The 21,891-nt window shown below is 41.4% G+C and overlaps 1 protein-coding gene across 2 annotated transcripts in view; it reads left to right on the plus strand.

Moving 5' to 3' along the window:
• Positions 1-6,523: 6,523 nt before the first annotated feature.
• LOC131592262 (caprin-2-like) overlaps positions 6,524-21,891 on the plus strand; it is a 32,927-nt gene continuing 17,559 nt past the window's right edge. The window contains exons 1-9 of one of the 2 annotated variants that reach the window (XM_058863661.1): positions 6,524-6,629; positions 7,721-7,920; positions 9,598-9,660; positions 12,767-12,853; positions 14,747-14,985; positions 16,356-16,438; positions 18,296-18,457; positions 18,968-19,011; positions 20,348-21,187. In XM_058863661.1, coding sequence (XP_058719644.1) covers positions 7,750-7,920; positions 9,598-9,660; positions 12,767-12,853; positions 14,747-14,985; positions 16,356-16,438; positions 18,296-18,457; positions 18,968-19,011; positions 20,348-21,187 — 1,689 coding nt within the window. In that variant the 5' untranslated portion in view covers positions 6,524-6,629; positions 7,721-7,749. Of the gene's footprint in view, positions 6,630-7,221; positions 7,921-9,597; positions 9,661-12,766; positions 12,854-14,746; positions 14,986-16,355; positions 16,439-18,295; positions 18,458-18,967; positions 19,012-20,347; positions 21,188-21,891 lie in introns of those variants that run through there. The other variant, XM_058863662.1, reaches the window with a different exon arrangement.

A 21,891-nucleotide genomic window follows, 5' to 3' on the forward strand; every position in this document is an offset into this window, starting at 1 on the left:
CCATAAAAATACCATGTTATTTCATGTAAAATTTAACTATTTACAGGAGCACAGATGAAAGAAATAAGTTAACTGATAATAAAAATCCCTACAATCTCCAAGCTTTGTTCACTAATAATTTTAGATGTTTTTTTTTCCTCCTGACTGAATCTCACAATAGCACTTTGTGAAGCGGCCAAATTTTGCCCCTCTTTTTATTCAATTACATACAGATGCCCATTTTGCATATTAAATTGCTCAGAACTTGAAGAAAAAAAATGAAGCCACAGAAATTGAGTCCTGAATTTAGGTCACAGAGAGATTTCAGGAATGTCAATTGTCTACCACTCATCCTTTCTTCCTAATGAGAAAAAAATCAGAATGTGGGGCCTATTTTTTCCTTTCCTCTCAACTTATTGGGTAATGATGCAGAGGAAACTACCAAATTGCAGAGATAATCTGCAATGGTTTGAAATCAGACTTTTAAATTAATTTTAATTGAGTCCCAGAATGCATCAGTGGCACAGTAGGATTCAAAGGGAAACAGAGGTGAAAACATTTTTCACAGGTCCACCTGAAAAGCCTGAGATCAAAGGTGTTTAGGTGGCAATAAGAAGGAAATAAATCTGTCATTAGAATTTCCCTGGGGATAATAAAAATCCATTAGCCTCTCTGGAGCAGTCAGATTATTGGTTGTGGAGTAAAAGACATGAAAACTGTCCAACTCCTTACTATCTAAACCATACTTAAGATGATTAACTGGATCAAAAGCCCAAGCAAGTCAGACTGTTGTATTTTTAACACCCATTTAACTTAAATATTTCTGACCCATGAATGGTGGTTGTAAGGGTACAGCCAGTCTGGGATTCATGCTTGTGAGGTGCCAGGAGATACCCTGTAACACAGAGACCAGAGCCATAAGCCATTAAGGATCCTGCTGCTGTGTCAGTAGACAAGCTAACCAAATTCTGGGAGAAGAAAATGTGATTACATAAGAACTCAGGAATCTAAAAAAGAAGGACCTGAGAAAGGTTTGTAAAAACAGCTGGGAAGCTATTTTAATGGAAGTGAAAACCATAGCAAAAAAGCAGTGCTGCAGCAGAGTAATATTTTAATAGAAACTTGCAGCATCCAAGGGCTCTTCAGGGCTGTGATGGAAGGACAAGGACACCAAGAAATTCATAGGCACTCCTTGGGAAGCAAAGAATCCCTGGACGATCTGGGTTCTGCCAGAGGAGCAGATGAAGGTAGCACACCCAGTATCTCAGTATCATGTACAGAACTGTGAGCATCTGCAGTTCTATAGTTCCTCTTTTCAATAAACTCTTTCCACCACAGAACTCTCCTTTCCTTTAGGAAAAATAAAACATTTTTCCACAACCTAACAAAACTAAATAATAAAGATCTCTTTTGGAGACACTGTTGGTTTCAAATGGACAAATATCCAGGGCAGTTCTTTATCAGCATTCCTGTGAATGGTGGAGGTGGGATAATCTCCCTTTTCTACAGGCAAAAGTCACAGATGCTACTAAATTTGTGTACATAATTCAAGACATAATTCCTCAATCTCCAGGATATTTGTATTCAAAAGACCATATTATGCTCAAAGCATCCCCTTTTTTATGCTAATTGCAGCTGTGAATGCTCTGTACCTTCAACCAGATCCTAATACATCTAGAAAATGAAGAACACATCCAGGTAAAATCCTTCAGAAGTTTGTAACAGAGATAGCCTAATTTAGCCTAAAGGTCAATGTTCAATTGCATTATCCATAAAAATATATTTTCCTGCAGTTATTTTACACATTCACTGTAAATCTTCTAAATCCTGCAAAACCTAAGAATGTTTCCTGAACTCAACTGTTATAACGCACAGCCCAGCTTTTTTCTAAGACCACATCCGTGCCAGGCACATAAAAAAGGGGATAGGAGAGGTGGTGTGGAGAAAATAAGACTCCACATGTGTTCATGTATCATTGCATCAAAAAGAAATGTTTCTGACACAAAAAAAAATCCACTTTCATGGACCGGCCTGTATTTCAAAGCATTTACAGACTCTTTAATCTCACAGCTGAAAACCAGTGACTTTTTTTAAAAAACTATTTACTCATGCACACACAATAAAGAAATCCCATATGAATACCTGCTATGCAACATTTCCCCTTTTGCAGCTGAGGTTTGATTAAGTCCTAAGCAAGGACAGAGACATTAAAAGAGGCGGGTGTTGCTGCTTCCACTGCTCAGATCACATCACCTTTCTGCTTGGCTGGTCCCTCTTTTTACTAAGCTTGCCCAGCACTTCTAAAATTCGCTTTTGCTTTAAGAGTTTTTCAGTTCCACATGAACTCTTCCATTCTGAGTGAATGCTTCAAATTGAGTTGAGATGCACTAGGGTTTGGATTAAGTGACCTTTAGATGTCCCATCCAACCCAAATCATTTGGTGACTCCAGGTGGGACTGAAAAAACAAGCAGTTCACAGGATTCTTTCTGCACTTTCACTGAAATTCCAGAAACCCACAGCCTGGAAACAGGAATTTCAGCTTCTGCCAGGGAGCAAAACTCCATTTCATTGCAGATCTTATAGTTGTTAACAAGGACTTTAATTAAACACATGCTGTTTTGCCTGGAGCTACATAGGTAAAATTTGGCTAAGCTTGTAATGGCTGCTCCCAGGCACAGTAACTATTTCTGCTTAATTTTGTTGTTCCCTTTCTTCTTTCCCTTGAAAATTTGGGGAGAATTTTTCTGTTGAAAACACAGTCAGTGAGTGAAAAAAAGAAAAAGTGAAAAAAAAGAAATGAGAGGAATGAAACGGAATCACCTTTTCATGATGATGTGAGAAGTGAGCCAGGCAAATGGAACTGGCTGGGAATTGGAAAGGATGCCTGGCACTGGTAGCATGGGAAGAGCAGGAACATGAACCAGTTTGCTGGGCAGGATTGAACATGGAGGCAAAAAAGGAGGAAAATTTTCTATACAAGGAAACTGAAATCAGCATCCTGTGATGACAACACAGGAGACAAGGAGCTAGAGTGTGAAGGAAGAAGTATATGTTTAAGAAGCACTTCCAAAGTTAGAAATCACTAACAGCAGCAGCTTGTGTAAGGCAGTGGTGGACACTGCGTGGAGCAAACCTTTCTCCAGACTCTTTGGCTCTGAGTTCTGAACAGCAGACAGGCAGCCACAGGGTTTATATGTGGAAAAAAACACCCTTTCAGCATAAATCTGCCTTGTACCAATGCATTTCCTCCAGGTTTTTTCAAAATAAATTTGGTGTAATACTGAATAACAATCCTCTTTGTGAGACCTAATGTATTCATCTCATGTTGGATCCAGAATTCCTTAGCCTTCCTGTCTGAAATATGTTCCATGACTGAATTAGGTTTCTCTCGTCCATCAGTGGATAATCTTTGCAACATCTTCACAGTCTATCTTTCTCTCCTAAAGTTAACAAGCAGCTGATCTTATTCTACATATCCACTTCCCAGAGTTTCACAGTGCAGTAACAGAAGGGATGGCAGGGAATGAAAATGGGAACCTGGTCTCAGTGCTCACCACAACTGGCTGTGGGTTGGCCCACTGCAGCTGGAGAGACGCAGCTGATGTTGAACATGACTGGGATTAGGAAGGGGTTTAGTGGGCTGGATAAAGTCAGGTGTGGAAAACTGGAAGTGGTTGGGCAAAGGGTTGGAATTGTGTGCAGAGGAGATCCTCCTTCTCAAAGGAACCTGTGACCTGGACATGCAGAACTGGGGAGAAAGACTGAGCCTGGGGCTCAGGAATGGAAAATGGAATCTGAGAAAAAATGAGAGCGGGATAAATTTCTGGGACTGGGAAAAATCAGGGCAGTCCTAGTGGGAGAGGATAACCAGTCAAACATGACAAAAAGAACAGAACACTTTTCTGCAGTCATTAGAGTGTATTCCCCATCTGATCCTGGAGTAAAAGGCACAGATCCCCATGACTATGACTGATGCATGGCTAGACTATCATAACCTATGATCATCTACTTAGAGATGATCTCACGATGGATCTGCAAAATGGCATTAAACTCATTAATTAAGACTGTGCTTAATCCTGGCATTTCCTAACTTCACTGGGCTTGACCTCACCACACTAATACACTCTTTACAGTGCTCTAGAGACCACAGATATACTATAAATGTATATAGCATTAGTCTCAGATACTCTCTACTTTTAAAAAATGCAATTAAAATATCCTTTGATTTTAAATATGGATTTATCTTGTATGAATTTTCCTTTTGATTTTCCCTCTTTTATACAAATAATTGTAAAAGTGCATTATATAGCAGTTTGTCAGCAGTAATTATGACTTACAGAATAGTCCCAGGTGTATGAATGTTAATTATGACTTCTTATTAATAAATGCATTAGCTGATCATTAATTTTATAATTACTTTTCAAGGATCTAGCCCATCTGTGTTAGCTTTGAGAAAAACCCACAGAAATCTACTGGAAGGACTCTCAGAGCACACTGCTGATCCTAGACACAAGCTGAATCTTACTCATTAGCATTCCTTTTCAGTCATGAAAACTGCCTCACAAAGCAACCTCAATCTAGGAGCCAGGGCTTTAAAAAAATGAAGACTTTTTAGACACGTGATTAAAGTTTGACACATTGAAAAGTGGCAAGATTGTGGATGCTACAGGTGGTTGCATACAACTGAATCTGATTCTGTGATACTCTGTGAATTCACTTTATTGTTTAAATCATGTATCATTTTCTTGTTTTACTTTTAAAAACAATCTTTCTTACGTATAACCTTTCCTCCCCAGTTATCTCATCCATGCCATGTACTACATAAATACTTGTGTTCTGTAAAACCTGTCTTTGCAGTCCTTCCTCACTGACTCACTTATCTCTTTCAAAATGTCTCTGCTTTCATTACTTTCACAACTTTCAGGATTGCTATGAACTTGCCATATATTTATTGTTCCTGGTAATGGCCACAAAAACAGAAACACAGAAAACAGATTTCCAGCTTAGTCCTCTGCTCTTTGGAAGGTCTTTTCCCTTGTCTTCCAGTCTTTGATACCTTCTGTGGCACTGATTGCTAGGGGTTAAAAGAAGTTTGTTTGTGATTACTTTATTGTGTGTATTCAATTCACTTCAAGTGCTTTTACTAGTTATCAAGAGTTTGCATGGTTAGGAGGCATTGGCTTGTCCTGTGGAGAGCGGCTGAGGGAGCTGGGGGTGTTCAGCCTGGAGAAAAGGAGGCCATGGGGAGACCTTATCACTCTCTATAACCACCTGAAAGGAGTCTGTAGCCAGGTGGGGAGTTGGGTTCTTCTCTCTAGTAACAAGGGATAAAATGAGAGGATAGTCCTAAACTGCACCAGGGAAGGTTTAGGTTGGACATTAGGAAGAGTTTCTTCACAGAAGGGGTGATTAGACATGGGAATGGGCTTCCCAGGGAGGTGGCAGAGTCAATGTCCCTGAAGGTGTTTAAGGATGGGATGTGGCACTCAGTGCCTTGGTCTAGTGTACAGCTCAGTCATAGGCTGGACTCCAGTCTAATTGTGACTATTAGAGGACTGTCACCCTGAACTCAGCTTCTGAGCTTGCTGACATGGTTTTCTAAAGACTTTCCCAGGACAGTAACTATAAACATAGATATGTGTACATTCTTTCTGTTACACGTCTTGTGATGGGCATCTCTCATGGCCAGTGCAGTGAGAAAGTGTTATCCTGACCATCCAATCCTTGGCCGTGGTCAGAAACCTATAAATCCTGGGAGAAGAAATAAACTTTCTCTTCCTTCCACCACACCTCGACCTGTGTCCGTGCGATCTATTCAGCACCAGCGGCAACAGAGGACATTCACGTTTTTTGTTACATAAGGCGACCCACAGTCCTGCAAGTCTCCTCCAGGACCTTTGCACGGGCCCAGAGGAACCCTGCAGCTGGTTTACAGGCACAGACCAACACTGTTTCTGTCTCACGGCCGCACCAGCCAAAGGCTGTGACTGAACAGTGGGCTGTGAAGGGCTGGAGGCCGAGGGGATCCCCTTGCACTGGGAGGATGGAACCCTTCTCCTGGGGGTGTTCAGAGAGGCAGCCTGCCCCGGGCTGACTATCGTGAGCGGCTGCTGCGATACACACCATGCGGCAGCGCATCGTGGCTTTGCCAGGGCCCTGTGCCAAGCCTCTCCCTCACGGACGGCACATGGCGGAGTGTCACACCTGACGTCCCTTCCCCACGAAGCGGGTGGCAACGCCACTGTCCCCGCACGTCCCGTTCCCCGCCAGGGCCGTCACTCGGGTCCCTGCAGGAGCTCCCGATCCCAGCGGAGAGATTGACGCTCCACTCCCAGAGCAACCCAGCTGTGGGGCGGTGCCCGGGCGGGACGCCTCGACCTTCACGGGAGCCGCCCCGCGGGCCCGCCCTCAGGCCCGGCGCAGGGCGGGCGGGTGAGGCGGCGCCGGCCATTGGGAGGCGGGCGGTGACCGGCGCCGAGCCGCCCCGCCCCTCCGCTATATGAGGCGGGGGGGCGGGCGGTGGGGCGGGCCAGAGCGTGTGCGGGCACCGAGGTGAGCGGGGAGGCGGGAGCGAGCGAGGCGGTGCGAGGCCGGCGGACCGCGGGCCCCCACAGCGCGGCGGCCACCGCAGGCGCGGGAGGCGGAGGAGGTGAATCCCCCGGCAGGGAGGAGCCGCTGCTTCTCTCTTCCCCGGTCCGCTGCTCCGCTCGGGGAGCGGTGGCGGCCGTGCCCTTCTCCCCCCGGGAGGAGCTTCCTGCCCATCCCTGGCAAGGACGCGATGGAGGGCTCGCCCCGGCTCCCCCGGCGGCGGGGGCTGTCCCGGGGAAAGGCAGGTTCTGCCCTGGTTGCCCGCTGGGGCGGTGTGGTGCGGCCTCCCCGGCGGCGGGCAGGCAGAATTGTGGTGTCATTGCTTTCCAGGAGCAGGTGTCCGTAAGTAGTTGAAGATGAAGGTGGCCGAGCATCTCTTGCAGAAACTCTCTGCTCAAGGTTACAGCCCCTCCCATGGAAGCCGGTGTCTTGCCGTGACACAGGCACGTCTTTTGGATGGGTGTAGGCAGGGACCAGTTCCTCGCGAAGAATGATGCTCTTGTAACTAAGGCAGCTGTTTACTTTATCAAACATTTTCCTTCCCCCCCCCTTTATTTTTTTTTTTTTATTGATTTGTTTTTAAGTTCTCGGTTGGATTGCTTCGGAGGTCATGAAAGGGTAAAATCGATTTAATGGGAGTGAGAAGAGGGGCTGTACCTTCAGGCATGCCACTTCTAAATATTCATTCAGGCTGCAGCCCGGATGCCAGGCTGGCGGCGTGATTTGCAATTGCTTGCTTGCAGTTTTTTCCGCTGTGGGTGATGTGTGCAGGAAACCTGCCTAGTTTTATATGGTCACTATATTGGGTTTCTGGAATCGTCCCCCGTACTGTTTAATTCTGCCTATGTAAAGGATTTTTGGTGTTTGGATGGGTGGGGAGGCTTCGAACAATACGAAGTTTGCCTTGCTTTGAAATTCTTGCTACGGATATTTTGAAAGGGAGAGAGACGCGTGGAAAAATTGCGATCGGTCCTTCCCGAGGCTCAGTTTTGTGCCTACGCGTCTTAATACGTGATGTGACAAGAAAAGCTGTAACTTGAAAAGGGGGTGCAGGGTGTGAGAGAGCTAAATAAAAGAGTTTCTTCGCAGCTCCATCCATTTCAATGGTGCAGCTTTCCCAGGCCCCTTTCCATCGTGCATCATCACCTTCAGGCCGGTCGGAGGAAGGGGAGGAGAAGAGGATGAAGGCGGCTAAGCAGCAGGTGACCCCGACTGGGGAGAGCCCGGCTCCCGCCAGCCCCCTGCAGTCCGCGCTGAGCACGGCGGCCTCTCCTTCCCAAGCGTATGAGACCTACATCGACAACGGGCTCATCTGCCTCAAACACAAGATCAGGAACATCGAGAAAAAGAAGGTAACTTGGCTTTCTTGTCCGTGGCACCTATTTAAGCTGTTGATAGTAAAGCTCATTGCCTTTAAAATATTATTTCCTGTTATTTCTATTATTTTTAATAGCTGGAATAAGGTTATGCGTGTCTATAGAGAGCAAATATATGTTGATCAAAACGAAAGATGCTTCTCTGGACAAAATCAGTTCAGAACAAACTTGGATCTGATTTATATGTGGTTTATAGTTTTGCAGAAACCTTTCATCAGTTACATGAATCTGATAGTAATTTAGATGTAAATTGTTTATAAAATTGGAAGTTAAAACAAGTGTTCCCTCTGACAGCGGAAATGTCAGATTATATAAAATACGTATTGCCCTTTACATAAGTATCTGACATACATGTTTTAAATACAGGCAAATGTTACTTACTAGAAAACCTTCATGCAGAAATCCTCCAAAGTTTGATCTCCTGTTTTGACTTCTGCTTTTCTGAGGCTGGGGGCACAGAACAGTGTTAGTAAGAATAAGAACTAAGATAATGATACACCTAAAATGTTGTAGCTGTGCTAGTCAGACTTCTGCCCTCTAAGGCTTTTCAGATGATTGGCAGGTGACTGAAGGCTTAGTGCTTGGTTTTGAATTGAGAGAATATTTTCTGTAGGATAAAAGATATAATGGGGCTGTTGCTCTCAGTGCTGGATCAGGATTACAAGTAAAGCAATTGTATCTATATATTGTGCTACTCTGAATGTCTGAAAAGCTTTTAGTTATGTCTTAGGGCAAGGAGAGAGAGTAGATCAGACATCTGGCCATGTGCTTAGGGGACCTGATCATCCTGCAGGAGATGCAGTATTACTGCTGTCTCATGTCATGCATCATGCTGTAATTTTGAATAACATCAGACAAGTGTGTTTCCTTTGTGTGATTAAACAACTTTGTGTTGTATTCTATCTCTGTCCAAGGAAGCTTTTTGCTGTGAATTTCTCTAGTACCTTTGATTTTCACAAGAATTACTATGTGGCCTTATCAGCAAAGAGGTGTGACTTAATAAAATGAGTAGAAAGTATTCTTAGTCTTATGCTCCTGTGTCAGTGAAGCTCTAGATACACAAATGGAATAATATTTGACTTCATGGCAGTGAAGTCACCTTTTTTTCCCTAAAGAAGTTTGCAATACCAAATAGTTTAGTTTTGTGCTGTTTACGTCAGCATTTAAAGACTGCTTTGGTATATTGGAAATAAATCTTATTTCTTCCCTGAGTACACTTGTCTGCTTTTTTAGGGAACAGGGCTATAAATTTTTGATGTAACTGAAGCCAAATTTTTGAAAGACATAACAAGGATTATTCAAGGAAAATATAAGTAAATTCTAGCGTTGACTTGGTAAAGCTAAACAAGCCTAACTTAAACAAGGACACTGGGTGTATTTGAAGCCACTTAAAGATCTTGGATCAATACATTAATAGTTCTTAAATAAAACAAAATTAGCAAGTAAGAACTGAAAGATCAGTGGTAGGGAAAGGAAATAGACAGTCCTGCAGACTGAAATTGCCAAATCAAAGGCATAGCAAAAGCTGTGTTCCTTTCTCCAGAAAAAAAGGGGAAGTAGGAGGCTTTATGTTGTGTTACAGTATTTCACTTGTACTCCTTACTTAATTTCTATATTGATTTATGTATAATGTTTACTTTGAATTTTCTGCAGCTCAAACTAGAAGACTACAAAAATCGTCTGAAGAAGGGAGAAACCCTCAATCAAGACCAATTGGTAAGCTTGCTTTTTTTTTCAGGAGTGAAAGGCCTCAAAACCTTCCGATGTGGCAGGAAGGATGGGTTGCTGAAGGAGATGAGGGTGTTTTTACAGAAGCAGTGCCTACAGGCTTGTGAAGGTATTTTTCACAAAACCAAATTAACAAATTGTTGGTAATCAGGCTGAATGTTGAGCCCACAAGCTCTGTATCCTGTTCTAACCTTCATGGTGTTCCCTGAAGTAATAGAAGATCCCTGTTTATCTTTGCTCTGTAGACTTTCAGCTTCAGTGCTCCTGCACCTGTGTTTCTTAATGAGGTAATTGTGTGCAGCTGAACTATATGGCAGTGCAGTGTTAGAACCCAAGCCTCAAGAATTTGGAGGTGGCTAATTAATCCTCATTATTTCTTCAGTAGCAGCTATTACTTGAAATTGCCTGTTGTCTTCACAGTACTGTTGGTTACAAGTAGCTGTTACTATAACTGACAGTGCTGGCTTTTTTTTTGTCTCGGTCTAGAATGGATTCTAGATCTGAAACCAAGTTTCTGTAACATGAAAGCTTTAGCAAAGCTAAGTAGCAGTGTCACATAATCCAAAGAGTTTATTGCCCTAGTAATCTAGGAGTCACATTTTTAAAATGTGGTAGACATGCTAAAGAGTAATTGAGTGAGGGGTACTGACGCTTCAGTGATAGTACTGATCCTGCTAATGAACCAGCTGGAAAAATGTCATTGATTATGAACTTTATCACAGTGCAGCAGTGTGAGAACACAAATTCTATTTTCTTACTGTGAATCACTTGTAAAAGAGTTAGATGTAAATGGGATAAGAGGGGAAAATGGTAACTTCTTAGATGTAGAGTAAACATTTTGGAGAAAATTGTCATTTAGTACTTAACTGCAAATTCTGATGTGATCTCTTGCCATTTCAAGTGAAAAAGTAAATTAATTAAATCTGATGGTTTGGAGTAGGTTGATGACCTTTCAATGCCTCTCAACTCAATCTGGAATCAGGTGGGCAAGAACACCTGTGTTTAGGTTTAGATCATAGGTGTTCTTCACAATCTGTTTGCTGCCATGATCAGTGAGACTATTGAACAATGTTCTGTAAGTTGGAATAATCTTGAATATATTGACTACTTTGGTATATGTCCTGGACTGCAAAAAGCTGTTAGGTGACAGTGTTTGGAAAAGGGCATTAACTTGGTTACTGGATTTTAGTATTCCTAGCTGGGCTGCATTTTTTAAATTTTAGTATCTTCATCCTAGTTTCTGGAGTTTCTTAGGCTACTAAAATTAAGAATTAGATTCATTCTTCATAGTGAACTGACAAGTGGTAGTCAGACTGTTCAGTTGACTGTTGTAGAAGCCATATACACTCAATATTTAATTAGTCTTGTGAAGTGCCCTGCTTCAGTGGTTAAGATACAGAAATACTGCATTTATAACTTTCAGATGCAAATTTGTGCTGTATATATAAATTGATTCTGGAGTAGAGTTGAATAGATCTTAGCACCTAAAGAAACCAACTGCCTATAACAGTGTGGTGCTCTAATATAACTTGATGTCATCTATAGTTTTAATTTTCTCACACAGAAGTCCATGTCTGGTGATGAACTTGTTTTGCAGCAGTTTGGATTAAACTGTAATTACTTATGGTGCGTGCCTGCCAGACCTAATGTGTGTGCTAGCCTTACATTAGGGAACATTTGTTTCAAAAATGAGGAGCTTCCAGCAAATTAAATGCTCTTGCTGTGCTGTTTTGCAAGCTGAGCAGATTTTCCTCGGTACTTTTCTTCCAACATGCTGTTAATGAATGTTAATAACAGGTGTTACAGAACAAAGCTATTGCTTTTCCTGTGGGCTGAGGTACAGCTTGTCATGAGAGCAGTGGTAGCTGTTCTTGATGCTTTCAGGTGGGGAGTTTTACTCTGCAATTTGTGTTGTTAAAAGCACAATTACTGTGACCTGACTAGTCAATTGTTGGTGCTAATTGTGAGTCTTCCTCAAATATGTGGGCATTGGATTCTTAGAAGTCATTCTCTCAAGTGCTAAGTGAATTGCTAAATAGTACTTCAAAACAGCTTGGTAAATTTTATGAAAACAACCCAAACTACCAGGTGAGAGCTTGCACTTTGTGTTGGAGTAGCATTAGGTCCTGGTGACATCTAGTATACCACAAAAAAGGGAATAAAAGTAACTGAGCAATCAAACTGAACAAATGAACATATAACTTGTTTTCCAGTTGCTTAGGGACATATATGGAATTTGCAGATGTCCCAAATCTTATTGGGACAGTAGATTAAGCTTTTGTCACTGCACTGATGAAACACTAACACTGCTGTGAAAGAGCTTTATATTAGACTGATGGGCCTGTTCTAGAAAAACCTGTGATATCCTGTCAGGAGCATAAACCAAGCTGAGTGTAAAGCACATGTGAACAACTGGAATTAAATTTGTTACTTCACACCATGTGGTGTGAAGATATGGGCAGCATGTCTGAACTACAGCATTTTGCTATCTCCATAGCTGTCAAGGGAACTTAGAGAGATTAACTGACTCATTAAAAATGGGGTATATCAAAATGCAATTAATAATCTACTGCAGTTAGTAATTTTGAAGACTAGCCAGTAAAATACTGGTTAAAGCCATTAGTGAAGACAGGAATGTCAAAACTAAATTTCAAAGAGTTTTTTCTGGAATTGTGATATATAGTACACAATAATAATATTGTATATTTCTAAAAATTGGTACAAATTTTCTATAAGGGCATTCAGTTAAGCATAAGGGTAGAAAATCTGTGCTGAACTTCTCCTGTTTTCCTTTCAGGCTTTCTGACCAGTTTGATTTTAAACAGCTGTTTACCTCTGATGGCCAAGAACTATATAGGCAAACTTGTAGGATATCTGTCTGGTGGTGTGAGCTGGCTTTGCACTGCATCTCAGACAGTTATGGGTGAATGACATTTACAGCTAAAGTACCAGCTACAGTATCTTTAAAAAGCTACAGTTTCATAAAAGAACACACTAAATTACTACTTCACAATGAGAAGTTAAGTACGAGGCAATTGAGTTGCAGTCAGTAGCCTTAAGAAAGAAAAATAGATTTTTATCTATTCCTTTGTAGGAGGCAGTAGAGAAATATGATGAAGTAGTGCACAATCTGGAATTTGCCAAGGAGCTTCAGAAGACATTCTCGGGACTTAGCCAAGATGTAAGTATAACTGTCCTTCTCTATATTGACAAGAAGTAACTGCAAAATTTGTGCTGCTCCTTTAATGGCTACACTTCTATTCCTGTACAGCCTATACTAGGAAGTTCCTGTTTTATATCCCTGGAGCAGTGAAGCCTAGGCAGAGACTAAGGAGCAGGAGATTAAGGAGAACTGATTGGTACTTGCTAACCCGTTGTATTTTTCTGATCACTTGATAGCCAAAGGCTAGAGAAGCTTCAGTGACTCCAGTGATGGGCCCCTGAATGGCTGGTGCTGGGAAAATGAGACCTGTGAGGAGAGCCTGGAATAGCTGGGCTTGCTGGGCCCGGTAAAGTGAAGGCTTGCCAGGAAATGCACTTTTGTCCTTCATACAGCAAATACTGAAAGAGTGGAGCTGGGATTTTTGATGGGAGATGTAGGAGAAACAATGATCATTACTTGAAATAGACTACAACCAGGTAGGAGGAAATGGTCACTCAGTGGATGATTAAATATTGGAAGCAGGCTGCCAAGTAAAGTGGTAAAATCTGTCCTTGGATTTCTTCACCACCTAACTGCACAAAGCTCTAAGCAACCTGGTCTTGATTCACTGTAGCCTTTTCGGAGGCTGGGTTAGACAGTGTCCCAAGATCTCTTCCAAATCTCTTTTTTAATGCTTCTGGTGAAGGAAAGTGCTGGTGTTAAATCACTTTGACTTCAATGAGAAGTGCATCCCTCAGTAAAATTTAACTGAAACTTGTGGAGTTTGCTGCTTAATCTGCCACAGATGTCTCTAATTGTGGTAAATCACAGATTTAGTGCTTTATTTAGGTCTTTGTTCAGGATTTAAAGCACTACATACATTATTTTTATGCAAGCAAGTGTTTTTTCTTTGGAGAAACTGGTCTCCTGGCTCAAGCAAATTCTACACTTACGGAGGATTTGATCCAAGGTAGTGGCAGGGAAGCTAAGCATGATTAGTCACTGCTCTGGCCTTATTTCTCTGCCTCCTACAGAATGCTGAAGGGCTGGTACCTTGTGGCCCATTGTATCTTTGTGCAGGTGTTTTTAGTAATCCAGCATTAGCTTCTACCAGTTCATGTTTGTTCTTGAATTTATGCTGGATTTAAAGGCCAACCCACCTTGTTCTTAACATCTGCTGATATGGATTCTACAGCCAGTAGCCATTACTGGAACACTAGGGGCCATTCTGGCAACAGCATTCTTGCATCTTTTGCAGTGTATTGTAGGGAACAAAATTTTCATAGGTCTTGACACATATTGAGGCATTTTAAATCCTGCATTTACTTGGATAGCTTCTATTAGTACATGATGAGAAAATTGAATGCATATTCTGTATGTGTTCTGTAACTCATGTTGTTGCTTATTTAATGAGTATTTCAGTCTTCTGCCAACAGAAGTAATTATAGGATTCTGCTGTATCCTTTAAACTGGAGTATTCAGAAGTGAAGAGCAGCTGTCTTACTAGGAGAAACTTGAAACAACTGCCTCTTTAACTCTGTGATAAATGTTAAAGGTCAGCTAGGCCTGGATTGATGGATTGGTGTCAATTCTATCAATTTTTAAAAGCTGTTACAATAAAACAACCAGCAGGCATAAGCAGGGTCTAGATATCACAAAGGCATATCACAAGTGAAGGTACCAGTATCCACTTTGACTCAAAATTAGATGTGTAGTCAATGAATGGGGAGCTCTTGCAAAGGAGGTGCTTAAAAGATTCTGGATAGCTGAAGAGTTAGGAGCTTCTGTTATCTAACCAAAATTAATAATAGTTGATTTCCTCATTGTAGGATAATCAGTACTAGAAGTCAATGTTTTATCCTAGAATCTAGTTACTAAACAGTGTTCAACACACTGAATTGTGTTTAATTGTTGAATTTTGCATTAAAATAGCTGCTGAAAGCACAGAAGAAGGCTCAGCGGAGAGAGAGTCTATTGAAGCTTGAAGCAGAGAAGAAAAAGCTGCGTACAATACTTCAAGTCCAGTATGTGCTGCAGAACTTCACTCAAGAACATGTTCAGAAAGATTTCAAAGGTGGTGTGAATGGTGCAATATACTTGCCTTCTAAAGAATTAGACTACCTCATAAGATTTGCAAAACTGACGTGTCCAGAAAGAAATGAGAACTTGCGGTGAGTTCAGGGCTTTTTGTCTAATAAAGTATGCTACATTTGTTGTGGTAAATGTCCTCTGCTTGACACTGGCATGTCTTTAAATACCATGTTTTGGAACATTATTTAAAATTCTCTTCAGTACACTTGGTTTAGTCTGAGATTAGGAATGTAACAGATTTACCTCACTTGGAGCATTAGAGGGAGGCTGCAGTAATTACAGCCTCAGGTGCAGGTTACAGACAGACTTTGCCACTTTATGACTTCCTGTGGGACTGAGGGGACATAGTCCAATACCATCCTTGGCAAGGAGGCTGGGGATGTGCCGCTTCTCTTCACTGTTCATGAAGTGAAAAAGTGCAGTGAAATCAGAACTCTTTCTGTAATCCATTTACATTGATGATTTAGATGAGCTTCTTTGTTCTGGAGTAATGCAAGATGGTGCTCCTGAGACACTCCTGCTGTTGGCTTCAAAGTGGTTTTCAGAAATTGCCTGAAGTTTTTGATACCTCTGCACTAAATGTCATGCATGTTACCAGGTTGTCAACAGAGGTAATGTGAGTATCAGTGCTCATGTGGCACTGCTCTGGTGCTGTGATGGCTCATGCTTACTGTGACTGCCTGTCTGGTAGGGTAGTGCAGCAAGAATTGTATTTGAATAAGGAATAAGTAGTTATTAGGTGGTAAGTTGAGACACTTTATGAGTAAGTCATGTTTGAATATGGACTGATTCTTGAAGTGCCTCAAAATTCTAGCACTTACCATACACAAGACTTTCCTAGTCTTTGCTCTTTAATTAACTGCTTCCAAAGAACAGCTGCTTATAAAAAGCTACACAACAGGAGTGTCTCATCCTAATGAAGTAACTTTGTTTATAGCTTACTCTTATGGTATACTTCTACAGGAATCATAATCCTTTCCTTTGGGATACTGTTTCATCACAGTGGACTGCAAATTCCATCGTCTGGAGGAGATAGATCCTGGACTTGTAGCCAAGTTTTCCCAGGAGCTGCTAGTTAGTGAGAGTGGTAGCTATTGTTGGTTGCACCTGTACAATATCATCCAGTAAATGTGACCAGCTGATTAAACAGCAATTGTTGCCCTGATTTGGGAATCCTGGCTTGGAATGAAATTCAGCCATGTGGTCTTGTGGGGCAGTGCTTAGAATCTCTATTTTGACCAACAAAAGAAGTTAGGTTTGCTTGGTTAAATCTTGTGCGGACAGAGACAGATTGTTTCCAGTGATTTCAGAGCTTACTATTCACTCCATATATGCAGCCTTGGTTTGGAAAGCTGGACATCAGTGAATGTCATAAAATGAGGGGTATTGGGATAATGCAGCACTTGATCTTGGCTATGATTCTACCTGGTAAAACTGTCATGTGTTTTAGTGTCGAAGACCAGATGGAACAATCATCTCTATACCTCTGGGACCTTCTAGAAGGAAGTGAGAAACCTGTGGTTGGAACAACATGTGAGTGTCTAATCTAGAGAAATAACTTAAAGATCTAAAATTTGTGTGCTTGTTAAATGTCTTAAAACACATGGAAGGATACCAAATTAAGCACTTGCAAGTGATATGTGTATCTCAGTTATCCAAGGTTGAATGGATGTTCCTAGCTCAGTTGCATGCAGGTCAATCACAATGCCACGTGCTTTCATTTTCAAGTCAAGACAGTCTTCATTCAGCGTACTAGAATATTTTTGAGGAATAATGATGGTAGCAACTCAAAACCTGATGCATGAATACCTTACAGAACAGTGGGAAGCTTTTTCCATAGTTACATGCAAATGGGTTAAGCTTGGAGCAGTTCCCAGCTGTGAAATGCTTAGTTGAGTACACTGATGTATTACAAAGCTTCATTTGCCCTGAGCTGAAGGTTCCACTTCATTGAAGAGTTGTCTTTTTGTAGGAATTCTAGACTCATACCTGTTGCCTCCCTACAGTGGAGGACACCACACTAGGGAAAGGTAGTCATTAATGGAATTTGCTGGGATCTCATCATGCACAGTGCAGCTTTCTTTGATGTAATCCAAGTGTCCTTACTTTTCAAGCATACCAAAATCTGTGGACTCTGTAGATCTTCCATTTGTGCCACAGTTCCAAAATCCCTGGTTGTAAGCCAACATACACATTGTGCTCCTATTTACAACTTGCTTGTGAGGAAACTCCCCTTAATTGAGTTGTAGTGTCTTTTCTATTGGAAACATCCCTTGCTTGTTGTGTTATACCAATCTTGTAGCAGCTATGTGGCAGGAATCTTTCATTTGTTACTGACAACGATGCTGAAACTGTTAGAACAGAGCATTAGTGTGCCCTGTTTAACTTCCACATACAGGTAGCTGAACTGACAACTAGATATTAAATCTTTCCATATATTTCTGAACAAACTGCAAACTTGGATTGCTGCAGGCTGGTAACCTTAGCCTTGTATCTGTTGACATGAATAGATTGTTTATCGGTATCTCAATCCCTTTAGTGTCAGTCTTGCATCCCTTTGTGTGCAGGTTTGACTTCAGATAAAGCTGTTAGGTTGTTTTATTAGTGTTCATTGCCTTGGAAGACAGTTTTTTATAGCCATATTAAATTCTAGCTACAACTCTTGCTTGTGTGGTTGTCACTGATAGGAGTGATCTTTCACTGAATGTTCTTCCTCAAGGCTGCCCTGTTTCCAGCTCCTTTGAAACAATTTCTAGAATCACTGTTACTTCTGAGGTCTTACTCTCTGCTCTAAGCTGCTGTTTCTTGTTTGCACAGAGGAGCAAACTGGACAGTGCTTCTCAGAGTACACAGTTAAGCTTTTGTTCAACCATGTCAGCTCTGAATCTTTTCCAGCTTCAGACGAGTAAGCTCAGCCTGAGCAGTCCCCTTGCATTTCCCCTGCTTGTTTATACAGTTCTTAACTTTTCTTTAAGATGCCATCCTGTTACCAGCAATAGTGTCTTATAGAGTAGTTCCATTGTGACTGTAACTTGACCTCTGTTGCAGTCTCACATGGTTTTAGTATCAATGCTGGCTAGCTTATACATGGTAATCAAATCCTTTTCTAAGCATGTGGGAGACCTGGTGGCTCTGTGTTTACCTTGTGGGCATTTAAACACAAGCTGCAGTCTTGCATGGGATTGTAAAGATGTTTCCAACTGCATTTAATTAAACAGTCAAATAATTTCCTGTACTAAAACATTTCATTGCTATAGGTTGGTGAGATGTGTGAACTCAGAGAAACTCCAGTTCATATAAAGGGAGGAAGTAACAAGTCTAAATCTGTAATCTGAATACCCCTTAATTTCAGATTTTGCTATTTTAACTTTGTCGATTTTTATTCTTTAGATAAACACATGAAGGACCTGTTATCCAAGCTTCTAGACTCTGGCTACTTTGAAAGTATTCCAGCTCCTCGCACCACTGTGCCAGTTAAAGAATTGGAAGAAGTAAATAGAAAACCTGAGAAAACAAGACAGCTGTCAAAGGGAGAGTCTGCCAAAGAACCAGGTGGAATATTACAGGGTTCAATTTTTATCAGTGTTGGGAAAGGCTTGAACTGAGCACTGACTTTGCATAGCTTAATGCTAAATCTAATGCTGTGCTGTAGCTTACTTGCAATGTAGTAACTGAAATGGAACCTGCAGGGCTTCCAGCCCTACCTTAGCTAATGACATAGAAAAAAACATTAAATCATAGTAATAGAATGCTTTTGCCTTCTGAGAAAGTTGAAGATGTGGGAACTGTCTTGTGTTATATATTGGGGAATGTTACATATTAGGATAACAAAATTATGAATACTATAAAATGTTTTTTGTTTAATTCTAAACTTCTGCAGCTGTAAAACAGTCAGAAAATAAAAGCTTGTCAACAAATAGCATGTTGAATGATAAGCTAAGTTTTCAGAATATTTGGTCTAGCAAATTTGTACTACTATTTAAATAGATTTAAAGAGTTACTAGTGTTTGATCTACCTTTCTGCATTTGATCAGTTGAAACAAATTAACTTCCTTTCTCTAGAATCCATTATGGAGCTTATGAAATCTGAAATACAGCCACAGGAGGTAAGATACTCTACTGTTAATTGCTTGCCTTTGGTATTGTGGCTTATCAGGCTCATAAATGCTCTTCTGCAGCCCTTTTTTAAACTTAAAAAGGGAGTCAGAACAGCAATCTAAGTATTGCTAGATGTAGGAAGCATTAAAGACTTGGTTGCCTTTCTCTTTTTAACCCTAAATTTATGGCATCTTGGATTTTATTTTGGGATAAATGGAGCAGGATTACATGAAGCAGTATAGTACTTTAATGCTCTGGCACTTTCCTGAATAAAACAAAGCATCAGCCTTTAGAGTGGAAACACTGATCTTTTGTGTACTGTGGAATAGAAAAAATAGACATCTACTAAAGCTGTCTGTAAGAGCTATGCTTGTTGCAGTAGGCTTGATATTGGTGGGGTTGAGAATGATGTTGGTCTTACTCTGATTTGTCAAGAAAGTAGGAAACCCAATACAGACTTTTGTGCACAGGGGTGTGTAGATCTGTTTCAGCAGCTCTTCAGCCTGCTGAATTCTGGCTTTGACTGTCAGTAGAATAGAAATCCTGGTTCAAAAAGTATGAAAGAGGGTGCCTTTTCCAGGTGGAAATACTAGTTCTTAAAATGATGAATCCCCGTTTCCCATGTATCCCACTAGAGGGTGTACTCTAGAGCAAGGTTTTGTAACTTACTGGTAACACTGTTACCTGACTCTCATCTGGTGTCTAGCCAGAAAAAAAGATCTCAGCCAGTGAACCTTGTACATTCTTCACTTTATGTATTTGCTTCCTGTTCATGACAAAGTGGTAACTTAGAAAAACTTAGGATATCATCATTGAACTCTTACTTACTGACACTAAACACAGCCTGCAGTTGAAGTCCAGTGGTACTAAATCTGAGGATCTAGTGACAATTTAGTATTAAAACTCCACTAAGAATGAGGGTTATACTTGGTTTCTGGATCTAATATATTGGGGTCCTTATCAGAATGTCTGCTAATATAGTACCAGAGCTTTTTAGGTGCTTAGAAGGATAGCTACCTTTATAAAGATCACAATTGAGCTTGACATTGTTACTGCCTAGGAACATGAGGTAGCATTGAGGATAAGGGCAGTAGATTCATTCAGCTGGGTTTTACTTGTGCTGTTCAGCACTGTCCTGTTTCTCTATGGCATGCCAAGCAAAGCTAGTCTGCAGTGTTGTAGGATAAAGCCATGGCCACATAGTTTCTATGACTAGTGCTTAGACTGTCTAGGCTCTGCTTTTAGTCAGCAGTTTTCAGTAAATGGGTGACCTAATTTAACTGACCTGAACTGTAGTAGCAAAATGTGTTCTTGGGAGCCATTAAGTTTCTTTGGTCTATATAGTTTCTCAACAGGCGTTATTTGCCTGAAGCAGAATACTCTGTCAAGAAGAAGCCAGAAGAGCCCAGATCTTGGGAAGCCGAGTGTGCTAAAAAACAAGAACCTCCAAAGTCCTGGGAGATGCTTGTTGATATTAAAGAGCAGGAGCAGAAACAAGAGACCTTAAAGCCTTGGGAAGCTCGTGTTAGACAGCAGGAGCTAAAAAGACCAGATTCTCCAAAGCCTTGGGAAGCTCGTGCTAAAGAGGAGGAACAGAAGCGTGAGTCTGCAAAGTCCTGGGAGACCCGTGTGGAGGAGGAACAACAAAAGAAGCTGGAAGCTCCAAAGGCATGGGTAGCATGTGTCCGAGAGGAGCAGGAGTCTCCCCAACCCTGGGTAGCAAAGGTCAGGGAAGAGCAGGACCTGAAGAAACAGGAATCACCTAAGCCATGGGTAACAAATGTTAGGGAAGAGCAGGAGCAGAAAAAGCAGGAGTCCTCAAAACCTTGGGTAACCAAAGTTAAGGAAGAACCAGAAGAAAAGCAGGAATCTTCAAAACCTTGGGTAACCCAAACTAGGGAACAACCAGAACAAAAGAAGCCAGACCCTATGAAAACATGGGAAGTGCCTGTTAGGGAAGAGCCAGAGCAAAAGAAGCAGGAGCCTATGAAGGCTTGGGCTGCACATGTTAGGGAGGAGCCAGAACAAAAGAAGCAGGAGACTCGAGAGGCTTGGGAAAAAGCTGACAGGCAGCAGCAAGTGTCATCACCGCAGTTACAGAACCCTCCGAAGTCCTGGGCAGCTGCCAGTATGGGGCCAAAGGAACAGATGGGGCCAAAGAAGTTTGATATGGAACCCAAAGAAGTGAGTTGGCATATGTAGTATTATCTGTCATAAGCTTTTGACATTAGCAGATTGGAATAAAGCCACCTATTAGCAGAAGTGTCTAAGGTGTATTTTGTAGGCCAGTATTTAGACTCCCATTTCATTCTTTCTTGGGGGAAATAATTCTGGCGACTAAAGTTTATATCTGAATAGCAAGATAGTCTGCTTTGCTTTTTACATCAGCACAGTATTTCTGTGTTTGAACCTTGAATAACTGCTTTATGCATAAGACAGGAGAATTAACTTGGTTCATCTGTAGCTATTGGCACTGGCCACTGTTAGCAGTACAAAGCAGGTATGACTCATCCAGGGATCAAATACTTTGTGGCTGCATGCAAATAACACTTCAGTAATTTTTAGGCTTTTGATTAAAATAGCTGCTGATTCAAGAGAGATCTAATGTCTAGATCAAGCAACACCAACTGTACAGGGGCTTAAATATGTATTTCCAGATGAATGCATAAACCATATTGCTGTCCTGGGAGTTTAACAATAGCATAGTGTTAGAAATGTAAAATGAAAGCCATTGCATGGCTTATAGCTGAACAGGCTGCTACCCTTTGGTCACATTACCTTCTTTCTCACCTGTGCTTGGGTAGCAACACAGCTGACCACTGTCAAAACAGAAAACTGAGCTCTGCCATGTCTACCTTAGGTCACTAAGAGAAATGTTAATCTAAAGG

This window comes from Poecile atricapillus, chromosome W (assembly GCF_030490865.1).
Source record: "Poecile atricapillus isolate bPoeAtr1 chromosome W, bPoeAtr1.hap1, whole genome shotgun sequence".
NCBI classification, from domain to species: Eukaryota; Metazoa; Chordata; class Aves; order Passeriformes; family Paridae; genus Poecile; species Poecile atricapillus.